Source organism: Triticum aestivum, chromosome 5B, assembly GCF_018294505.1.
Source record: "Triticum aestivum cultivar Chinese Spring chromosome 5B, IWGSC CS RefSeq v2.1, whole genome shotgun sequence".
NCBI classification, from domain to species: Eukaryota; Viridiplantae; Streptophyta; class Magnoliopsida; order Poales; family Poaceae; genus Triticum; species Triticum aestivum.
Genome location: NC_057807.1, coordinates 95739939 through 95762500, shown reverse-complemented (window position 1 = coordinate 95762500; position 22562 = coordinate 95739939). Strand labels below are relative to the sequence as shown.

Below are 22562 nucleotides of genomic sequence, written 5' to 3'. Positions count from 1 at the left end.
AGCACAAACTGGCTGCCGACGATGAAGCTTGGCCACCAGACGCCGCCCCCGAACCGCCGCCAACACCACCACCGCTCGAGCAGCCCCCAAGCGATGCCTTCAAGAAGGAGCACGCCACCACGGTGTCGTCATCGCATGGAACAGGGTGTTCTGAGGCTTTCACCTGAGCTCCAGGGAGGGATGGGAGGAGGGGATCCTCGCCGAAGCCTTCAGCAAGGGAACAGCACCCAAAGGCGTAGCCTTCGGTGTGGCCGCCGCGCCGGCCAAGGGATTCCCCCGGATCCGCCTCCAGCCACCAGATCCGCAGCACTGGCACCCGAGGGCGGCGGCCGGAGCCACCAGGAACCGGATCCAGAGTAGATCGGAATAGATCGGGGTCGGAGACGAGCTTCACCATGGCGGACCAGCAGCCCGCGGGGGGGCTGCCGCGACAGCTGACGCCCACCGCCTCCACGCCGCCCGCACGGCTGGGGAGGAGGCCCACTAGCACCCGCCGGCGCTGCCCGCCGCACAGGCCGCGCCGCGTGCCACCAACCAGGGCCGCCGCCCTGGAGACCAAGGCGCTCCACCCGCGATGGAGTCGCCCGGATCCCCGCCGCCACCTTCACCGGTGCCACGCGGCCGCGCCGGTGAGCACCTCTGGCAGCGGCAGAGAGGGGGGGAAACGAAGGCGAAATGAGATGGGGAGCTAGGGTTCGCCCCCGAGTCGCCTTAGAGGAGGCGGCGCGGGGGGGGAATGAATCCCTCGTTTAGGTTTGATCTAGATTAAGCTACTTGAACATTAAGCATCAAGATCTATAAGGATAGATCAAAACACTTAATAGTACTTTCAAATAAATACATACCGTGACAAGATTTTGAAGGAGTTCAAAATAGATCGGCAAACAAGGAGTTCTTGGTTGTGTTATAAGGTGTGAATATTGAGTAAGACTCAAGACATGACAACGGCAGAAGAGAGAGAAAGGACGAAGGTCGTCCCCTATGCTTCAGACGTAGGCTCTATAGTATGCTATGCTGTGTACCGCACCTAAAGTGTGCCTTGCCATGAGTCAGTCAAGGGGTACAAGAGTGATCCAGGAATAGATCACGGGATAGCGGTCAAACTTATCCTTAGTAACTAGTGGACTAAGGAATTTTCTCGATTATGGAGGTGGTAAAAGAGTTCGTCGTAAAGGGTTACACTGATGAAAACTTTGACACTAATCCGGATTATTCTGAGTAGTAAACCGGATTCGTATAGTAGAGCAGTTATTTGGAATAGTTCCAAATAGCATGTGGTAACTGCATCTAGAAGATGACATAGAGATTTGTAAAGCACTAACGGATCTGAAAGGTTCAGACCCATTGACTAATAACCTCTCTCACAAGTGAGATATGATCAAATCCCATGGGTGTTGGACTCATTATAATCACATAGTGATGTGAACTAGATTATTGACTCTAGTGCAAGTGGGAGACTGTTGGAAATATGCCCTAGAGGCAATAATAAAATGGTTATTATTATATTTCCTTGTTCATGATAATTGTCTATTGTTCATGCTATAATTGTATTAACTGGAAACCGTAATACATGTGTGTATACATAGACCACAACATGTCCCTAGTGAGCCTCTAGTCGACTAGCTCGTTGATCAATAGATGGTTATGGTTTCCTGACCATGGACATTGGATGTCATTGATAACGGGATCACATCATTAGGAGAATGATGTGATGGATAAGACCCAATCCTAAGCATAGCACAAGATTGTGTAGTTCGTTTGCTAAAAGCTTTTCTAATGTCAAGTATCATTTCCTTAGACCATGAGATTGTGCAACTCCCGGATACCGTAGGAATGCTTTGGGTGTGCCAAACGTCACAACGTAATTGGTGTTGGGTTTCGTAGTAATTTCAAAAAAATTCCTACGCACACGCAAGATCATGTGATGCATAGCAACGAGGGGGAGAGTATTGTCTACGTACCCTACGCAGACCGACTGCGGAAGCGATGACACGACGTAGAGGAAGTAGTCGTATGTCTTCACGATCCAACCGATCAAGCACCAAAACTACGGCACCTCCGAGTTCGAGCACACGTTCAACTCGATGACGATCCCCGGACTCCGATCCAGCAAAGTGTCGGGGAAGAGTTCCGTCAGCACGACGGTGTGGTGACGATCTTGATGAACTACAGCAGCAGGGCTTCGCCTAAACTCCGCTACAGTATTATCGAGGAATATGGTGGCAGGGGGCACCGCACACGGCTAAGGAATTGATCACGTGGATCAACTTGTGTCAACTTGTGTGTTTAGAGGTGCCCCTGCCTCAGTATATAAAGGAGCCAAGGGGGGAGGGTGCGCCGGCCAGGAGGAGGAGGCGCAGGAGGAGTCCTACTCCTACCGGGAGTAGGACTCCCCTCCAATCCTATTCCAATTAGGATTCCCAAGGGGGAAAGAGGGAGAGGGGTGGCCGGCCACCTCTCCTAGTCCTAATAGGACTAGGGGAAGGGGGGAGGCGCGCAGCCCCCTTGGGCTGCCCTTTTCTCCTTTCCACTAAGGCCCATGAAGGCCCATGTGGTTCCCGGGGGGTTCCGGTAACCTCCCGGTAACCCGGTAAAATCCCGATTTCACCCGGAACACTTCCGATGTCCAAACATAGGCTTCCAATATATCAATCTTTATGTCTCGACCATTTCGAGACTCCTCGTCATGTCCGTGATCACATCCGGGACTCCGAACAACCTTCGGTACATCAAAATGCATAAACTCATAATATAACTGTCATCGTAACCTTAAGCGTGCGGACCCTACGGGTTCGAGAACAATGTAGACATGACCGAGACATGTCTCTGGTCAATAACCAATAGCGGGACCTGGACGCCCATATTGGCTCCTACATATTCTACGAAGATCTTTATCGGTCAGACCGCATAACAACATACGTTGTTCCCTTTGTCATCGGTATGTTACTTGCCCGAGATTCGATCGTCGGTATCCAATACCTAGTTCAATCTCGTTACCGGCAAGTCTCTTTACTCGTTCCGTAATACATCATCTCACAACTAACATATTAGTTGTAATGCTTGCAAGGTTTATGTGATGTGTATTACCGAGAGGGCCCAGAGATACCTCTCCGACAATCGGAGTGACAAATCCTAATCTCGAAATACGCCAACCCAACATCGACCATTGGAGACACCTGTAGTACTCCTTTATAATCACCCAGTTACGTTGTGACGTTTGGTAGTACCCAAAGTGTTCCTCCGGTAAACGGGAGTTGCATAATCTCATAGTCATAGGAACATGTATAAGTCATGAAGAAAGCAATAGCAACATACTAAACGATCGGGTGCTAAGCTAATGGAATGGGTCATGTCAATCAGATCATTCTACTAATGATGTGACCTCGTTAATCAAATAACAACTCATTGTTCATGGTTAGGAAACATAACCATCTTTGATTAACAAGCTAGTCAAGTAGAGGCATACTAGTGACACTCTGTTTGTCTATGTATTCACACATGTATTATGTTTCCGGTAAATACAATTCTAGCATGAATAATAAACATTTATCATGATAATAAGGAAATAAATAATAACTTTATTATTGCCTCTAGGGCATATTTCCTTCAGTCTCCCACTTGCACTAGAGTCAATAATCTAGATTACACTGTAATGAATCTAACACCCATGGAGCTTTGGTGCTGATCATGTTTTGCTCGTGGAAGAGGCTTAGTCAACGGGTCTACAACATTCAGATCCGTATGTATCTTGCAAATCTCTATGTCTCCCACCTGGACTAGATCCCGGATGGAGTTGAAGCGTCTCTTGATGTGTTTGGTCCTTTTGTGAAATCTGGATTCCTTTGCCAAGGCAATTGCACCAGTATTGTCACAAAAGATTTTCATTGGACCCGATGCACTAGGTATGACACCTAGATCGGATATGAACTCCTTCATCCAGACTCCTTCATTTGCTGCTTCCGAAGCAGCTATGTATTCCGCTTCACATGTAGATCCCGCTACGACGCTTTGTTTAGAACTGCACCAACTGACAGCTCCACCGTTTAATGTAAACACGTATCCGGTTTGCGATTTAGAATCGTCCGGATCAGTGTCAAAGCTTGCATCAACGTAACCTTTTATGATGAGCTCTTTGTCACCTCCATATACGAGAAACATATCCTTAGTCCTTTTCAGGTATTTCAGGATGTTCTTGACCGCTGTCCAGTGATCCACTCCTGGATTACTTTGGTACCTCCCTGCTAAACTTATAGCAAGGCACACATCAGGTCTGGTACACAGCATTGCATACATGATAGATCCTATGGCTGATGCATAGGGAACATCTTTCATATTCTTTCTATCTTCTGCAGTGGTCGGGCATTGAGTCTTACTCAATTTCACACCTTGTAACACAGGCAAGAACCCTTTCTTCGCTTGATCCATTTTGAACTTCTTCAAAATTTTGTCAAGGTATGTGCTTTGTGAAAGTCCAATTAAGCGTTTTGATCTATCTCTATAGATCTTAATGCCTAATATGTAAGCAGCTTCACCGAGGTCTTTCATTGAAAAACTTTTATTCAAGTATCCCTTTATGCTATCCAGAAATTCTATATCATTTCCAATCAGTAATATGTCATCCACATATAATATCAGAAATGCTACAGAGCTCCCACTCACTTTCTTGTAAATACAGGCTTCTCCGAAAGTCTGTATAAAACCAAATGCTTTGATCACACTATCAAAACGTTTATTCCAACTCCGAGAGGCTTGCACCAGTCCATAAATGGATCGCTGGAGCTTGCACACTTTGTTAGCTCCCTTTGGATCGACAAAACCTTCCGGTTGCATCATATACAACTCTTCTTCCAGAAATCCATTCAGGAATGCAGTTTTGACATCCATCTGCCAAATTTCATAATCATAAAATGCGGCAATTGCTAACATGATTCGGACGGACTTAAGCATCGCTACGGGTGAGAAGGTCTCATCGTAGTCAATCCCTTGAACTTGTCGAAAACCTTTTGCGACAAGTCGAGCTTTGTAGACAGTAACATTACCATCAGCGTCAGTCTTCTTCTTAAAGATCCATTTATTCTCAATTGCTTGCCGATCATCAGGCAAGTCAACCAAAGTCCATACTTTGTTCTCATACATGGATCCCATCTCAGATTTCATGGCTTCAAGCCACTTTGCGGAATCTGGGCTTACCATCGCTTCTTCATAGTTCGTAGGTTCATCATGATCTAGTAGCATGACTTCCAGAACAGGATTTCCGTACCACTCTGGCGCGGATCTTACTCTGGTTGATCTACGTGGTTCAGTAGTATCTTGATCTGAAGTTTCATGATCATTATCATTGACTTCCTCACTAACCGGTGTAGGTGTCACTGAAACAGTTTTCTGTGATGAACTACTCTCCAGTAAGGGAGCAGGTACAGTTACCTCGTCAAGTTCTATTTTCCTCCCACTCACTTCTTTCGAGAGAAACTCCTTCTCTAGAAATGATCCATTCTTAGCAACAAATGTTTTGCCTTCGGATCTGTGATAGAAGGTGTACCCAACAGTTTCCTTTGGGTATCCTATGAAGACACATTTCTCCGATTTGGGTTCGAGCTTATCAGGTTGAAGTTTTTTCACATAAGCATCGCAGCCCCAAACTTTAAGAAACGACAACTTTGGTTTCTTGCCAAACCATAGTTCATAAGGCGTCGTCTCAACGGATTTTGATGGTGCCCTATTTAACGTGAATGCGGTCGTCTCTAAAGCATAACCCCAAAATGATAGCGGTAAATCTGTAAGAGACATCATAGATCGCACCATATCTAGTAAAGTACGATTACGACGTTCGGACACACCATTGCGCTGTGGTGTTCCGGGTGGCGTGAGTTGTGAAACTATTCCACAGTTTTTCAAATGTACACAAAACTCGTAACTCAAATATTCTCCTCCACGATCAGATCGTAGAAACTTTATTTTCTTGTTACGATGATTTTCAACTTCACTCTGAAATTCTTTGAACTTTTCAAATGTTTCAGACTTATGCTTCATTAAGTAGATATATCCATATCTGCTCAAATCATCTGTGAAGGTGAGAAAATAACGATATCCGCCTCGAGCCTCAATATTCATCGGATCACATACATCGGTATGTATGATTTCCAACAAATCTGTTGCTCTCTCCACAGTACCGGAGAACGGTGTTTTAGTCATCTTGCCCATGAGGCACGGTTCGCAAGTACCAAGTGATTCATAATCAAGTGGTTCCAAAAGTCCATCAGTATGGAGTTTCTTCATGCGTTTTACACCGATATGACCCAAACGACAGTGCCACAAATAAGTTGCACTTTCATTATCAACTCTGCATCTTTTGGTTTCAACATTATGAATATGTGTATTACTACTATCGAGATTCAATAAGAATAGACCACTCTTCAAGGGTGCATGACCATAAAAGATATTACTCATATAAATAGAACAACCATTATTCTCTAATTTAAATGAATAACCGTCTCGCATTAAACAAGATCCAGATATAATGTTCATGCTCAACGCTGGCACCAAATAACAATTATTTAGGTCTAATATTAATCCCGAAGGTAGATGTAGAGGTAGCGTGCCGACCGCGATCACATCGACTTTGGAACCGTTTCCCACGCGCATCGTCACCTTGTCCTTTGCCAGTGCCCGCTTATTCTGTAGTCCCTGTTTCGAGTTGCAAATATTAGCAACAGAACCAGTATCAAATACCCAGGTGCTACTGCGAGCTCTAGTAAGGTACACATCAATAACATGTATATCATATATACCTTTGTTCACCTTGCCATCCTTCTTATCCGCCAAATACTTGGGGCAGTTCCGCTTCCAGTGACCAGTCTGCTTGCAGTAGAAGCACTCAGTTTCAGGCTTAGGTCCAGACTTGGGTTTCTTCTCTTGAACAGCAACTTGCTTGCCGTTCTTCTTGAAGTTCCCCTTCTTCTTCCCTTTGCCCTTTTTCTTGAAACTAGTGGTCTTGTTAACCATCAACACTTGATGCTCCTTTTTGATTTCTACCTCCGTAGCTTTCAGCATTGCGAAGAGCTCGGGAATAGTCTTGTTCATCCCTTGCATATTATAGTTCATCACGAAGCTCTTGTAGCTTGGTGGCAGTGATTGGAGAATTCTGTCGATGACGCAATCATCCGGAAGATTAACTCCCAATTGAATCAAGTGATTATTATACCCAGACATTTTGAGTATATGCTCACTGACAGAACTGTTCTCCTCCATCTTGCAGCTATAGAACTTATTGGAGACTTCATATCTCTCAATCCGGGCATTTGCTTGAAATATTAACTTCAACTCCTGGAACATCTCATATGCTCCATGACGTTCAAAACGTCGTTGAAGTCCCGATTCTAAGCCGTAAAGCATGGCACACTGAACTATTGAGTAGTCATCAGCTTTGCTCTGCCAGACGTTCATAACATCTGGCGTTGCTCCAGCAGCAGGCCTGGCACCCAGCGGTGCTTCCAGGACGTAATTCTTCTGTGCAGCAATGAGGATAATCCTCAAGTTACGGACCCAGTCCGTGTAATTGCTACCATCATCTTTCAACTTTGCTTTCTCAAGGAACGCATTAAAATTTAACGGAACAACAACACGAGCCATCTATCTACAATCAACATAAACAAGCAAGATACTATCAGGGACTAAGATCATGATAAATTTTAAGTTCAATTAATCATATTTCTAAAGAACTCCCACTTAGATAGACATCCCTCTAATCCTCTAAGTGATCACGTGATCCAAATCAACTAAACCATAACCGATCATCACGTGAGATGGAGTAGTTTTCAATGGTGAACATCGTTATGTTGATCATATCTACTATATGATTCACGCTCGACCTTTCGGTCTCCGTGTTCCGAGGCCATATCTGCATATGCTAGGCTCATCAAGTTTAACCTGAGTATTCTGCGTGTGCAAAAACTGGCTTGCACCCGTTGTAGATGGACGTAGAGCTTATCACACCCGATCATCACGTGGTGTCTGGGCACGACGAACTTTGGCAACGGTGCATACTCAGGGAGAACACTTCTTGATAATTTAGTGAGAGATCATCTTATAATGCTACCGTCAATCAAAGCAAGATAAGATGCATAAAAAGATAAACATCACATGCAATCAATATAAGTGATATGATATGGCCATCATCATCTTGTGCATGTGATCTCCATCTCCGAAGCACCGTCATGATCACCATCGTCACCGGCGCGACACCTTGATCTCCATCGTAGCATCGTTGTCGTCTCGCCAATCTTATGCTTCCACGACTATCACTACCGTTTAGTAATAAAGTAAAGCATTACATCGCGATTGCATTGCATACAATAAAGCGACAACCATATGGCTCCTGCCAGTTGCCGATAACTCGGTTACAAAACATGATCATCTCATACAATAAAATTCAGCATCATGCCTTGACCATATCACATCACAACATGCCCTGCAAAAACAAGTTAGACGTCCTCTACTTTGTTGTTGCATGTTTTACGTGGCTGCTACGGGCTTAAGTAAGAACCAATCTCACCTACGCATCAAAACCACAACGATAGTTTGTCAAATAGACTCCATTTTAACCTTCGCAAGGACCGGGCGTAGCCATATTTGGTTCAACTAAAGTTGGAGAGGCAGTCGCCCGCAAGCCATCTCTGTGCAAAGCACGTCGAGGGAACCGGTCTCGCGTAAGCGTACGCGTAAGGTTGGTCCGGGTCGTCTCGTCCAACAATACCGCCGAACCAAAATATGACATGCTGGTAGGCAGTATGACTTGTATCGTCCACAACTCACTTGTGTTCTACTCGTGCATATAACATCAACATAAATAACCTAGGCTCGGATACCACTGTTGGGTTTCGTAGTAATTTCAAAAAATTTCCTACGCACACGCAAGATCATGTGATGCATAGCAACGAGGGGGAGAGTATTGTCTACGTACCCTACGCAGACCGACTGCGGAAGCGATGACACGACGTAGAGGAAGTAGTCGTACGTCTTCACGATCCAACCGATCAAGCACCGAAACTACGACACCTCCGAGTTCGAGCACACGTTCAGCTCGATGACGATCCCTGGACTCCGATCCAGCAAAGTGTCGGGGAAGAGTTCCGTCAGCACGACGACGTGGTGACGATCTTGATGAACTACAGCAGCAGGGCTTCGCCTAAACTCCGCTACAGTACTATCGAGGAATATGGTGGCAGGGGGCGCGCACACGGCTAAGGAACAGATCACGTGGATCAACTTGTGTGTCTTGGGTGTCCCCTTGCCTCCGTATATAAAGGATCCAAGGGGGGGGGGTGCGGCCGGCCCTAGAGGAGGCGCGCAGGAGGAGTCCTATTCCTACCGGGAGTAGGACTCCCCTCCCGTTCCTTGTCCAACTAGGAGAGGTGGAGGGAGAGAAGGAAAGGGGGGGCGCCGCCCCTCCCTCCTTGTCCAATTCGGACTAGGGGGAGAGGGGGCGCGCGGCCTGCTGTGGCAGCCCCTTCCTCTTCTCCACATTAGGCCCATAAGGCCCATTAACCCCCCGGGGGGTTCCGGTAACCCCCCGGTGCTCCGGTTTTATCCGATACTCTTCCGGAACCCTTCCGGTGTCCGAATATAGTCATCCAATATATCAATCTTTACGTCTCGACCATTTCGAGACTCCTCGTCATGTCCGTGATCACATCCGGGACTCCGAACAACCTTCGGTACATCAAAATGCATAAACTCATAATATAATTGTCATTGTAACCTTAAGCGTGCGGACCCTACGGGTTCGAGAACAATGTAGACATGACCGAGACACGTCTCCGGTCAATAACCAATAGCGGGACCTGGATGCCCATATTGGCTCCTACATATTCTACGAAGATCTTTATCGGTCAGACCGCATAACAACATACGTTGTTCCCTTTGTCATCGGTATGTTACTTGCCCGAGATTCGATCGTCGGTATCCAATACCTAGTTCAATCTCGTTACCGGCAAGTCTCTTTACTCGTTCCGTAATACATCATCTCACAACTAACATATTAGTTGTAATGCTTGCAAGGCTTATGTGATGTGTATTACCGAGAGGGCCCAGAGATACCTCTCCGACAATCGGGGTGACAAATCCTAATCTCGAAATACGCCAACCCAACATCGACCATTGGAGACACCTGTAGTACTTCTTTATAATCACCCAGTTACGTTGTGACGTTTGGTAGTACCCAAAGTGTTCCTCCGGTAAACGGGAGTTGCATAATCTCATAGTCATAGGAACATGTATAAGTCATGAAGAAAGCAATAGCAACATACTAAACGATCGGGTGCTAAGCTAATGGAATGGGTCATGTCAATCAGATCATTCTACTAATGATGTGACCTCGTTAATCAAATAACAACTCATTGTTTATGGTTAGGAAACATAACCATCTTTGATTAACGAGCTAGTCAAGTAGAGGCATACTAGTGACAATTTATTTGTCTATGTATTCACACATGTATTATGTTTCCGGTAAATACAATTCTAGCATGAATAATAAACATTTATCATGATTATAAGGAAATAAATAATAACTTTATTATTGCCTCTAGGGCATATTTCCTTCAATTGGGTGGCTATAAAGGTGCACTACGGGTATTTCCGAAAGTGTCTGTTGGGTTGGCACGAATCAAGACTGGGATTTGTCACTCCGTGAGACGGAGAGGTATCTCTGGGCCGACTCGGTAATGCATCATCATAATGAGCTCAATGTGACTAAGTAGTTAGTCATGGGATCATGCATTACGGAACGAGTAAAGTGACTTGCCGGTAACGAGATTGAACGAGGTATTGGGATACCGGCGATCGAATCTTGGGCAAGTACCATACCGATTGACAAAGGGAATTGCATACGGGATTGCTTGAATCCTTGACATCGTGGTTCATCCGATGAGATCATCGTGGAACATGTGGGAGCCAACATGGGTATCCAGATCCCGCTGTTGGTTATTGACCGGAGAACGTCTCGGTCATGTCTGCATGGTTCCCGAACCCGTAGGGTCTACACACTTAAGATTCGGTGACGCTAGAGTTGTTATGGGAAATAGTATGTGGTTACCGAAGGTTGTTCGGAGTCCCGGATGAGATCCCGGACATGACGAGGAGCTCCGGAATGGTCCGGAGGTGAAGATCGGTATATTGGACAAAGGGTATTGGAGTCCAGAATTGTTCCGGGGGTACCAGGTGATGACCAGCGTGTCCGAAAGGGGTTTCGGAGGCCCCGGCAAGCGTTGGGGGGCCTTATGGGCCTAGGGGAGAGGACACATCAGCCCACTAAGGGGCTGAGCGCCCTTCCCACCCCATCTCAAGTAACCAGGAGATGTGGGGGTGCCACCCCTAGGGCAGCCGCCCCTCTCGGTTTGGGGGGCAAGTTTCCTAGGGGGTGGGGGCGCCCAAACCCATCCAGGGTTTCCCCTGTGGTCGCCGCCCCTCCCCTAGGGAACCCTAGGGTGCCTCCCCCTCCTCCCTTCCCCCTATATATAGTGAGGGAGAGAGAGGGCAGCCGCACCCTTCCCCTGGCGCAACCCTCTCCCTCCTCCAACACCTCTTCCTCCTCTGTAGAGCTTGGCGAAGCCCTGTCGGAGAACCACGCTTGGCGAAGCCCTGCCGGAGAACCACGAGCTCCATCACCACCATGCCATCGTGCTGTCGGAGTTCTCCCTCAACTTCTCCTCTCCCCTTGCTGGATCAAGAAGGAGGAGACGTCCCCGGGTTGTACGTGTGTTGAACGCGGAGGCACCGTTGTTCGGTGCTTAGATCGGATTCGGCCGCGATCTGAATCGCTTCGTGAACGAGTCCACCGACCGCGTTCTTGTAACGCTTCCTCTTAGCGATCTTCAAGGGTATGAAGATGCACTCCCTCTCTCTCTCGTTGCTAGTCTCTCCATAGATTGATCTTGGTGATGCGTAGAAAATTTTGAATTATTGCTACGTTCCCCAACAGGCGACCCATTTCGTCTGCCCCCATCCGTTTGGGTCGGCGCGGATACAAAAGGCGGCCCAACGCGCCAACCCAAACAAACGCGCGTCCGATTTTCATCCGCGGGCGACCCATTCCCGGCCCATTTTTGAGCCGGATTTGCACCGACGCAGACACGCGACGGATGCGCGCATGCTCGCCTTCTCCTCCCCGAGGCCCGCTGGTCGGTGGCACATTGGCCTTCCCCCATCCAACAGCAACCCTCACCCGCCTCCTTCGTCGCCGACGCTACCGCCCCTTTTTGCCGGCGACTCTGCCAGCTGCCGGCGCCTCCACATCCGCCCAGCAACACCGCCCACTCCCACGTCGCCCGCCACCTCGTCTTGCCGCCGGGAGCCGACTGCTTCCCACCCCCACCCCCACCACACAGCCGCCCCGACCAAGAAGTCGCCTCGCCGCCCAGCCAGATCCTCACCGGCACACTCGTCGTACGCCGGCCCACTCGTCGTATGCCGGCAGGGCAGCTAGTTGGTTCGTGCGTGCCGCGACTCCCTTTGCCGGCCATCTCCTTCATCGACGCCCGCAAGCTGTTCGATAGTTTGCCAAGGTACAAAATGGACTCCGCCGACGAGTTCTTTTTCCACAATTTCCTTTGCGACTCCGACGATTCGTCGTCCGATGACGAGGAGGAGATATTGGCTCCATGTTGGTCCATCACCACCTCAACAGCCAGCGGCCGTTGTTCCGTGGCTCCATTCCGGGCCACCTCCCGGCATTGAATCGCAACCGAGAGAGCGGGCATTTCCTTCTTTGGAAGGACTACTTTGATACAACAAACCGATTGTTCAAACATCAAAAATTCCGCCGCTGTTTCTGTATTAGTAGGCATCTTTTCAACCGTATTAGAGAGGGGGTGGTTGGCTATGATGACTATTTTGAGTACAAAGAGGATGCCATTGGCAAGATTGGTTTTTCCTCTTATCAGAAATGCACTGTCGCCATCCGAATGCTTGCATACGGAGTGCCCGGTGATCTCATTGACGAGTACGTCCGTATGAGCGAGTCTACATGCCTAGAGTCCCTGTATAAGTTCTACAAAACTGTTATTGCTGTGTTTGGCCGTGAGTACTTGAGAGAGCCGACTGCTGAAGATACAACCCGTTTGTTGGCGATGAATGCCAGCAGGGGCTTCCCAGGGATGCTTGGTAGCATAGACTGCATGCACTGGGAGTGGAAGAACTGCCGTTCTACTTGGCAAGGCAGTATAAGGACCATGTCAGGGCTTGCACTGTCATACTAGAGGTCGTGGCGTCTCAAGATATCTGGATCTGGCACTCTTTCTTTGACATGGCCGGATCACACAATGATATCAACATGCTTCAACGCTCGCCGGTGTTTGCTAGGCTTGCCGAAGGCAACAGCCCACCAATGAACTTTATTGTCAACGGTCACAACTACGACAAAGGATACTACCTGGGTGACGATATCTATCCTCAATGGACCATTATTGTCAAGACAATACCCAACCCTGTCGGAGAGAAGAGGAAAAGATTTGCCCAAGAGCAAGAGAGTGCTGGGAAGGATGTCGAGCATGTTTTTGGTGTTTTGCAATCTCGATGGGGCATCGTTCGGTATCCTACTAATACCTGGAGCACGCGGAAACTACGGAAGGTGATGACTGCTTGTGTGATCATGCATAATATGATCGTAGAAGACGAGCGCCCGAAACGTCTGTACGATCAAGGGTTTCAGTTTCAGGGTAAGAATGTTATTCATGAGCATGGAGAAGCGGCAACGTTTGAACAGTTCATCCAATTTCATCAAGACATGCGTGATTGGGAAACTCATGTGCAACTGCAAAATGATTTGGTTGAGCATATGTGAGCTCATGCTGGCAACCAATAGATGTATCTTCTTTTATTCGTTTGCAAAACTATATGAGAACTATGTGAGACATTTTTATTTTTATTCGGCTTGTAATAACTATGCTATTTTATTCGATCCAAACTATGTTATTTGATTCAAACTATGCAAATTCATGCAAAATAGGGTGGCCACGTCGGTACATATCGGTCGGCATGTTGAAGACGCTGCCGACCCATATCTAAAATCGGGCGGACAGCCGACCCAAACGGACAAAAAGCGAACGAAATCGCCGTTTTTTTGGGTCGGCCCATTAGAGTTGCTCTTAGTGACCGGGCGGCCGTCGGGACGTTTGGGTTTATGGTGCCCCGCCGAAGATGCTCTTGCTCTATGTTAGACTATGTATAGCTTCTGTACCTATGTACGTATATGGTATATATTGTAACACAACCATTATATATAATGAGATAAGCAACTCCAGATCAAGTTTATCTCATCTAAGGATCAACTTGCAGACATCTTCACTAAGCCTTTACCGCTGCCACAGTTTGAGGCTTGTAGGCGCAATCTTACCCTTCTCAGTTCTTTAGAAAGTGGCTAAGATTGAGGGAGGGTGTTAGGCTATGTATAGCTTCTGTACCTATGTACGTATATGGTACATATTGTAACACAACCATTATATATAATGAGATAAGCCACCCCTAGAGGGTTGTGCTGGTTCCCCAAAACTTATTGTCTTACACTCTAGCCAAGTTTGATGATTTTGGATAAATACCTCACCACATGCAGTAAATTTTATCATTTTAATGCTCACATAGAGATGCAGAGTCACTCGGTGAAAAAAAGTTAAAGAAGAATCTGGCGAAGAAAAGAAGTGACTCTACCACACAGGCGCACACGCAAAGGCTGGTAGCTGGCCAGTGCCCAGTAGGCAGTGTGCATCTCTTTTTACCACTAGTGCTACCCAGCTTGCTCTCTGCTACTCCCACACAACACAAACCCCAAGTTTGCTCTCAGCTTGTCCTGCGTGCTGCCATGGCTCGCCCTCGCCCTCTCCCTCTCCTTCTCGCCCTCTTCCTCCTCGCCGCCTCCACCGCCCACTCCCAGTCTCCGGCCGCCGCGCCCTCGTCTTCCTCCCACTCCGGCGCCGTCGCCCAGTCCCCCACTGCCGCCTCTCCGACCACCACAGGCACCCCAGTCCCTTCATCGTCCCAAAACCCCATCTCCACTTCCCCCGCCGCCTCCCCTTCCCACTCCAGCACCAAGCTCACCTCCCCGGCAGCTGCCCCCGTCCAGGCCACCGCTCCACCCACATTGCCTCCCCCCACGCCCTCCCCCGTCAGCTCCCCGCCGCCCACATTGCCGGCCCCGGCCACCGCGCCGCCGACGTCTCCCCCGGCGCCGGCCCCGGTCACCGCCGCGCCCACATTGCCTCCACCGATGGCCGCACCGGCTCTCTCGCCCCCAGCGCTCGCCCCCGCGCCGGCATTGTCGACGTCTCCTCCGGCCCTCGCGCCGGCGCCCGTCGTCCTCGCCGCCCCCGCTCCCGCGCCGAGCAAGAAGCCCAAGACCAAGAAGCACGTGTCCCCTGCCGCGTCCCCCTTCTCCGCCGCCTCGTCGCCGACCACCGGCCGCGGCCTCGCCCCCGGTCCCGGCCCGTCCGCCGCCGACATGTCGGTACGTATCCCTACACCCATTTACTACCGCACTGCTACACGCTCCACGTACACGCGCTAGACGGATCCTGGCCGGCGGATTCCAAACCAAGCGCGCTAAACCGGATTTGATGGCCTCCGCCTCGCGTCCGCCTACCGGGCCCGCGCGTCAGGAGTGGACGTCCGGTCAACAAGATCACCGGACCCACCCTGCACGCATGGGAGATGGTTGGTACCCACTCGATGCCTCCTGGGCCCAGCGCGATTAATTGCCCTCCTGCTCTGGACACGCGGAGCCATCCAAGTGGTGTCCATTTTCATTACGCCAATATTTTTTAGCTTGCTCACTGTCTGACTGCGTTCTGGGCCCTACTTGCAGAGTGACGCGGCGCGAGACCACCACAAGGCCACGGGAGGAACGGCGCTGCTGATGCTGGTTCTTGTTTCGCTGACGCTGGGCCCGGCGTTTGCCTGAGCGACCTGAGGATGGAGGGTGGGGTCACTCGTCAGGCTGTCCACCGTCCGCTGTTACTACCGCTGCCACTGTTATTACCACTGTTACCGTCGGCGCCACTGTTCCAACTACTAGGCCTACTCCACTAATTTTTGCTTGGACCCTGTGAGCTGCATCTGATCCGCAGCACACTGTTGCTTGCTATCTTCCTTCCCATGATTATTATCATCTTGTTACCATGCTCTCTAAATCGTCACTAGGTTGATACTGTTGCTTTGCAATGGATACTTTTGATGTGTGTTATATAGTGCGCATGATTATTATGAGTCAATCTCGAAGCATGGTTGTTTTCTATCGTTATGAATTTACAGATTGTTTGGTTGGTGCTGTTTCATTCAAATTACAGTTTTGTTGAGCGTCTTCAGATCTTGTGACACGCATTGCTCTGCAGGGTGCTAAATCCAAAACCAAATGTGATCACGCATTACGCTAGGCAAATGTTGTAGTGTGTTGCCTGCTTGATCCTCCAAAACTGTTGATACTTCGTTAGGATTTGATTGGGATGTTTGCAAAGATTTTCTAGACGGAAAAGTAGACCTACTAGGAGTGTGTACCTAAAACGATGCCCACTACGAAACCACCATCACAGCTGTTCATGACTCATGGCTGTGCCTTGGGAGGCTGAGCAATTTCACCCTATTGCAATCACAAATTTGTGAAACCAGATTACACACAGGCCACCACTTGGCAAGTGGTAAGCTATATGAAAGACAATGAACAATTACACACAGGCCGCAATATGAAACCACCATTGGGACATGGGATATTGGGATTTCACACAAAAGACTACAATATCAGCGGCACTCTACTTGACTTGAAAAAGTAAAGAATAACACTCTACTCAAGCAAGGCCATGATGCAACAAGGAGAAGACACCAATGCCAGCTAAAGAAAAGGAGCAAAAGCTGGGAAGGCTCTTCTTTTGCGGCAGCTGACAGTCAGTAGGCTGCCCATACGGCGATGCTACACTAGTACTAGCGCCCACACAAATCTAAGCAATCTTGTGTTATTTTCCCCCCTGGAATCCTGGACCCACGAATCACAGTGGCGAACAAAGCTTCATGATCAAACAGTCCCTAGCTTGCGATGCATGCAAAGGATCCTGAGAACAATCTTTAGATTTCCCCTTCCTTTTCTCTTTTCTTGGGGAATCTGATCTTGCATAACCGATACACAAAGTGTCTCCAACTGCAATGGAATTCTTGTCTAGAGACATCAGCTTACCTAGAGTGGCTTTGATTACACACACACAGTATATGCACAAAAAGATGTGCTTGGCTCGGTCTAGGTGACTTCAAATTTCGTCTGGTTTGTTCCTTTTCCTTTCACTATCATCTATTATCCCTTCTGAAGACACAACACTAGCTCACAGCACCGTCGGTTCCACGGTTCGGCCTGAGGGCGAGAATATGTCCACCGGTGCATTGGTGAACCTGAAACTGTCCAGGCCACCGAACTTTGTTTGCGCGTCTTGTTTGTGACTATCAAGGTAGAGCACCACAACCGTGATATCGTCGTGGAAATGCCGCTTGATCCCTCTTTCGATGTGTTGCATGTCGGCGTACCTCATCTCTCTTTTCCTCGCGGCTTCAGAGATCGCCGCTCTCACCAGTCGCCTCGCTATTCCCTAAGCACATGCATTTTCCACACAACAACACATCATATTCTGCATCAATGGAACAGCGTATAGCTGTTCCCCGTGACGAGGTTAAATGAGCTTGGCTTACCGCTCTCGGGTTCTTAAAGACGATCTCCACCGCCGCTTCGTCGGTCAACTGCTCCCACAGACCGTCCGATGCAAATATTACAAAGAGGTCTTGCTGCCCTATCTGGCGTACTTTGATCGATGGCACAGCTGTTATGACGGCCCGCTTCAACGGTACAGGACACACATATTGCTGGAATACAGGGTCTCTGGCAAATTCAGGTTTCTTCAGGTAGGCATCCCCAAATGATCTGGAAATCTGAAAGCATCAAAGAAATAATAATGTCGAGTGTGGATCATGACTGTCACTGTGAAAGCAGGTTTGTCGTCTTGAACTGCTTTTATAGTTTTAAGGAACATTACAAAGCATAGTGATGATAACTAATGCAGGCAACCGGTGGCATCTTTTCTTAGATCATGTAGTATTTGCCCAGATGAGATCGACTAACTGTAGGCTTTAGAAAAATACAAAAAGGAGACAATGGCTTTAGAATATGGGTTTGCCACACTGCGTAAGCAATTTAAGTTGCTGACTTTTTGGAACATAAGAATATATTCCTATGGTGGTATTGGATCGAGGAGTGCTTTGCAAAAGAGCATTGGAATCTATGTTATGACATCGAGAACAGATGTGTCCATGTATACTGAACATGAAACCAAGGCAACGTCCAATCAGAATTAGACTGTTGCCTTTATCTGAGTAAATAATTTAGGGCATCATGACATAGATCTAGTACATGCGATATCAATTTCAGGATGGAGTTTAATGTTTTCATCAAGTGAGGTTCATGAAGAGTAGTAAAATCCTCCCAAAATCTAAACTGAATAAGGCATGCGCTCATGGACTCGGCGTTCTAGATTTTCTAGAATAACATCAGACTTCACTTGCATTATCTGCAAACACTTCTGAATTACAAGAGACTAGGACCAGGTCACCTATGCTGAGATGTAATTCTGTTTTGCAGTACGCCATTTATCCGTCTTGCGGGCATGCTATGATTGTTCTTGACATGTTAATTAACTACTAACAAATTCTGGAGACCACCTTGCCTACTAGATTTTCTAATAGCAGCCAACTGTCACATAATGTTTGTAAAACATGATTGCAAATAGAATGCCATGCACGGATGCACCTGAAAAGGATCCAAACTAACATGATTTGCTGATTGGTACCTGAATGATGCCCTTAATCCGCCAAACGCCCCTGCTGTAGACGACTATTTGCGAATCATCAGGATGCTGCTGAATGAGCTCCTTTCTTACCGCCTCGTCGGCAACATTGTGATCATTAGACAGCCTCTCGGCCACTACTCCCCGGCCATTGGGTCCTCTATGACCAAGGACGGCTCTCGAGTCGCCTAAATTGGCGACATACAGTTTATTATTGGCAATTGCTCCAACAAGGCAGCATGAGCCGACTGAGGCGATCTTTGGCCGTTTGAGCCATGTCCCCTTGACTAGGTGCAAGAACTCCTCTTCTGTAGCATGGAATGCCTTCTTGATAGCGTCTATGGACATGCCTCCTTGCTCTGATGCAAACTCTGTCATGGTTCAGACCACAAGACTGTTTAGCTAAATGAATGTGCAAACTCGGTTTAACTAGAGAACATATTCAGCAAAAAGTGTGTAAATTAACCACATAACAGTGTGATCAGATAGAGCTAACAGCATCCATCATTAGGCCATTTGGGGCAATCAAAGTGAAACAAAAGAAAACAAAATCTACATGAGGACGTGGCTAATCCCCCCCCCCCCCCCCAAAAAAAATGAGGACGTGGCTAATAAAGCATGCAAAATGAAGTATCGTAACAGAATTATATAAACAAACCACCATGACATTTGGTTCAAACTCACAGTACTACTTTGAGAAACATGTGTAGAACATCAAGAATTTAGTCATCTAGTCCATTTCAGCAAATTACTTACAGGAAGTCTAAGCTAAATCTAAAAAGAAAAGCGCTCGTAAATGGAGTTTATACAGCGGCGCACTCACTGTGGAGGTTCGGGAAGAGGCGGGAGGAGAGGAAGCGCGAGGCCTCGGGCCCGCCGTGGCCGTCGTACACCCCGACGAATGTGGACGCCTGCGAGGTCACCACCTGGCCCTGGTCTTCCAGCCTCTCGTTGGCCTGCGCCACGGCGAAGGAGTACTCCCCGGACGCGTGCGGCTTCAGCTCCGCGTGCCACAGCAACCCGTCCCCTCCCCCGCCTGCCCCGCTACCGCAACCGCAGCCGCCGCGCCCCAGGCACCGCTCAGCCGGCCGCGCCAGCCACCGCAGCATCGCGCGCCTCACCTCCCCCTCCTCCCCCCTTCCTTACCCGGACTTCCTCGCCGATATAGTCGGTAGTCGCAGCCTCCGAAATTTCTCGCCAAGATCGCAGCTTCCTCCTCCACCGCCACCAAAATTTGATGAAATTTCTCCGCACGGCCGAAGCTTTCACCTCGGCGCCATCCAAAACCGCGCGAATTCGCTCGCTTCTTTCCACCAAACAACAACCCAAACCGATGGATCAGTCCAATCCTTTGCCACCCTGTTTTTCCTCGCTATTGTTAGTGGGGTGCTCCAAAGCGAAGCTTTTCCATCGGTGCTTCTCCTGGGCCGGCAGCTGGCAGTCGGGAGGGATTCCATTAAAAGACAGTGGCGACGACCTACCGTCAGATTTGGCGCGCAGGGCACGTGGACGGCTGCCCTTGCCCCCTGATGACCGGACGCTGACTGGTCAACGCGTCCTCATCTGGTGGGGCCCGGCCTGGTGGTGACGGCCATGGGTCGACCAGCCAGTTGTCAGTGGTCAAGTCAGCGAGACCTTAGCCAGGTCTAAATGCCCTCTAAATACGGGGTCGTGTTGTTTGGTGACCAACTCAAGAGACTTGATCTGTCCATGAATATGACACATTATTATGCGTGCTATCAGTACTGTATTTTCAAACTTTGACCGCCATTACGTGCACGGCATGCAAGAATCATACTCCCTCCGTTCCTAAATATTTGTCTTTTTAGAGATTTCAAATGGACACCACATACGGATATATATAGACATATTTTAAAGTGTAGATTCACTCATTTTGCTCCATATGTAGTCACTTGTTAAAATCTATACAAAGACAAATATTTAGGAACGGAGGGAGTAGTATACAGTACTTAATATATTTATCTTACGTTGTGTATATAGTACTCTCTCCATCCGGAAATACTTGTCCTCAAAATGAATAAAAAGGGATGTATCTAGATGTATTTTAGTTCTAGATACATCCTTTTTTGTCCATTTTGATGACAAGTATTTCCGGACGGAGGAAGTACTATTTTACTTTCTGTTGTCATATTAGAAGTGAGAAATATAATTTTTGTGAGGGAAATGAGAAATATACTGTCCATTCTACGGGCATGTTTGGTTCATATACTAATTTTGCCATCTTTTTTCACCACACTATCTAAGGTCAGGTGATTAAAATTGTTGTCATAGTACAAACTGAGCATGGTTATGTTTCTTATGGTGAAAGCATCCCAACCGTGTTCAAATCCATGGACTTGGTATGGATGCTTGTATTTTTCTGAATTTATTTCATTCATGAATTTCGATTATGTGCATTTAGTGGGAAGAGACATTTTCATCGACTACGAGGTGCATGTGCCAACTTCGTCAATCTCATGATTTGTCGAAGGTGCTCGTAGGGATAGGGCATGTGCCAAGAAGGAAGTGACTCTATTTCATTCAATCTAAACTCACCCCTTGCCCCAAAGAGGCACATCCAAAATTATTCACTAACCTTTGCAACATTTATAGGTTCCATTCAGCCTGTTAAAAACTAGTTCTCTCTTTTTCGCACGGATGCATATGTGTCCTAGATGGTATTCATAAAACGGCATGTGTACCTATCCACATGCATGATATGTTCAGGTGTAGAATGTCTATTCCCACACAAAATGTGCTAGCGGCTATTGATTTTGACCTAAGATTTATCTATGTTCCTGTTGGATGGAAGGGATTAGCCCATGATTCTTATGTGATGCGTTGTCATGTCTCATAGTGAGATGATGATCTCATGGTCCATCTTGATACCATTTCCTAAAAATGGTCTCTATAGGATACTTTCTCATTTCTTTAACACTTACGCAATCAAAGGATAAAGACTTTCTGCAGAGAAAGAATGCATGTGTTGCATGTTTTTGGGGCGAGTCATCTTAATATTCACCTTATAGGGTTTTGATCGTGGGGAAATAGACATCGTGGCTACAGTTAGTGCGAAGGTTGATGTCAGTGAACCTAACACATGCACTAGATGGTTCTCAATGGAGGTTGAATACTAATGGCGCCTTCACGGTCAAGTCCATCTATGCGGATCTAATGAACACATGGCAAAGCTTTCGCGCAAAACATATTTGGAAGATCGAAGTTCCGATAAAAAAATAAGTTTTGCATTTGACTTTTGCAGTGTGGGGTCATTCTCGCCAATGACAACTTAGGGCAAGTGCAATTGGCACGAATGCAAAAATGTTGTTTCTTTGATCAAGAGGAGACAATTCAAAATATTTTTCCTTCTATGTCCTTTTGCATATTTGATTTGGCAAACTCTTCATATAGCATTTAATTTACCACCGCCAACTAGTATACTAAAAAAATTGGGGAATGATTGGTAGGCATTCAACCCAATCTTAAGGGACATATCCGTGTTGAAATATGTGCCTTACCGTTGGCTCCCTCGCATGCTCCTAATGATATCATTTCAACGGTACAATACTTAAAGAAATTGCAGGCCATTTTCAGGTTGATACGATAATCCGTACAGGGTCATTATTTTAGCGTGTGGACACTCAGGAACATGTTGCGTTTGGGTGCAGCTGGTCGGAGATGGTCACACAAATTTTGTTCAACCAA

The 22562-nt window shown here is 47.6% G+C and overlaps 1 protein-coding gene and 1 pseudogene across 1 annotated transcript; one reads left to right on the top strand and one right to left on the bottom strand.

Moving 5' to 3' along the window:
* The first annotated feature begins 395 nt into the window (after window positions 1–395).
* On the top strand, window positions 396–16274 carry LOC123114681 (splicing factor 1-like; annotated as a pseudogene).
* Window positions 16275–16722: 448 nt separating this feature from the next.
* Window positions 16723–20297, bottom strand: LOC123110595 (probable protein phosphatase 2C 78). Its single transcript, XM_044531152.1, has 4 exons — window positions 19681–20297; window positions 18861–19228; window positions 17710–17946; window positions 16723–17609 (listed from the first exon to the last, which is right to left on the bottom strand). Exons 1-4 carry the CDS (start codon window positions 19964–19966, stop codon window positions 17349–17351), a joined length of 1152 nt encoding a protein of 383 aa, XP_044387087.1. The 5' UTR covers window positions 19967–20297; the 3' UTR covers window positions 16723–17348.
* Between the last annotated feature and the right edge of the window lie 2265 nt (window positions 20298–22562).

Excerpts from the sequence above, each read along its gene's own strand:
- LOC123110595 (XM_044531152.1), bottom strand. The coding sequence starts at position 19,966 with ATGCTGCGGTGGCTGGCGCGGCCGGCTGAGCGGTGCCTGGGGCGCGGC. Across the intron at positions 19,229-19,680 it reads CCTCTTCCCGAACCTCCACA|AGTTTGCATCAGAGCAAGGA; the intron begins GTGAGTGCGCCG and ends GAACCATGACAG. Across the intron at positions 17,947-18,860 it reads GGATTAAGGGCATCATTCAG|ATTTCCAGATCATTTGGGGA; the intron begins GTACCAATCAGC and ends TGATGCTTTCAG.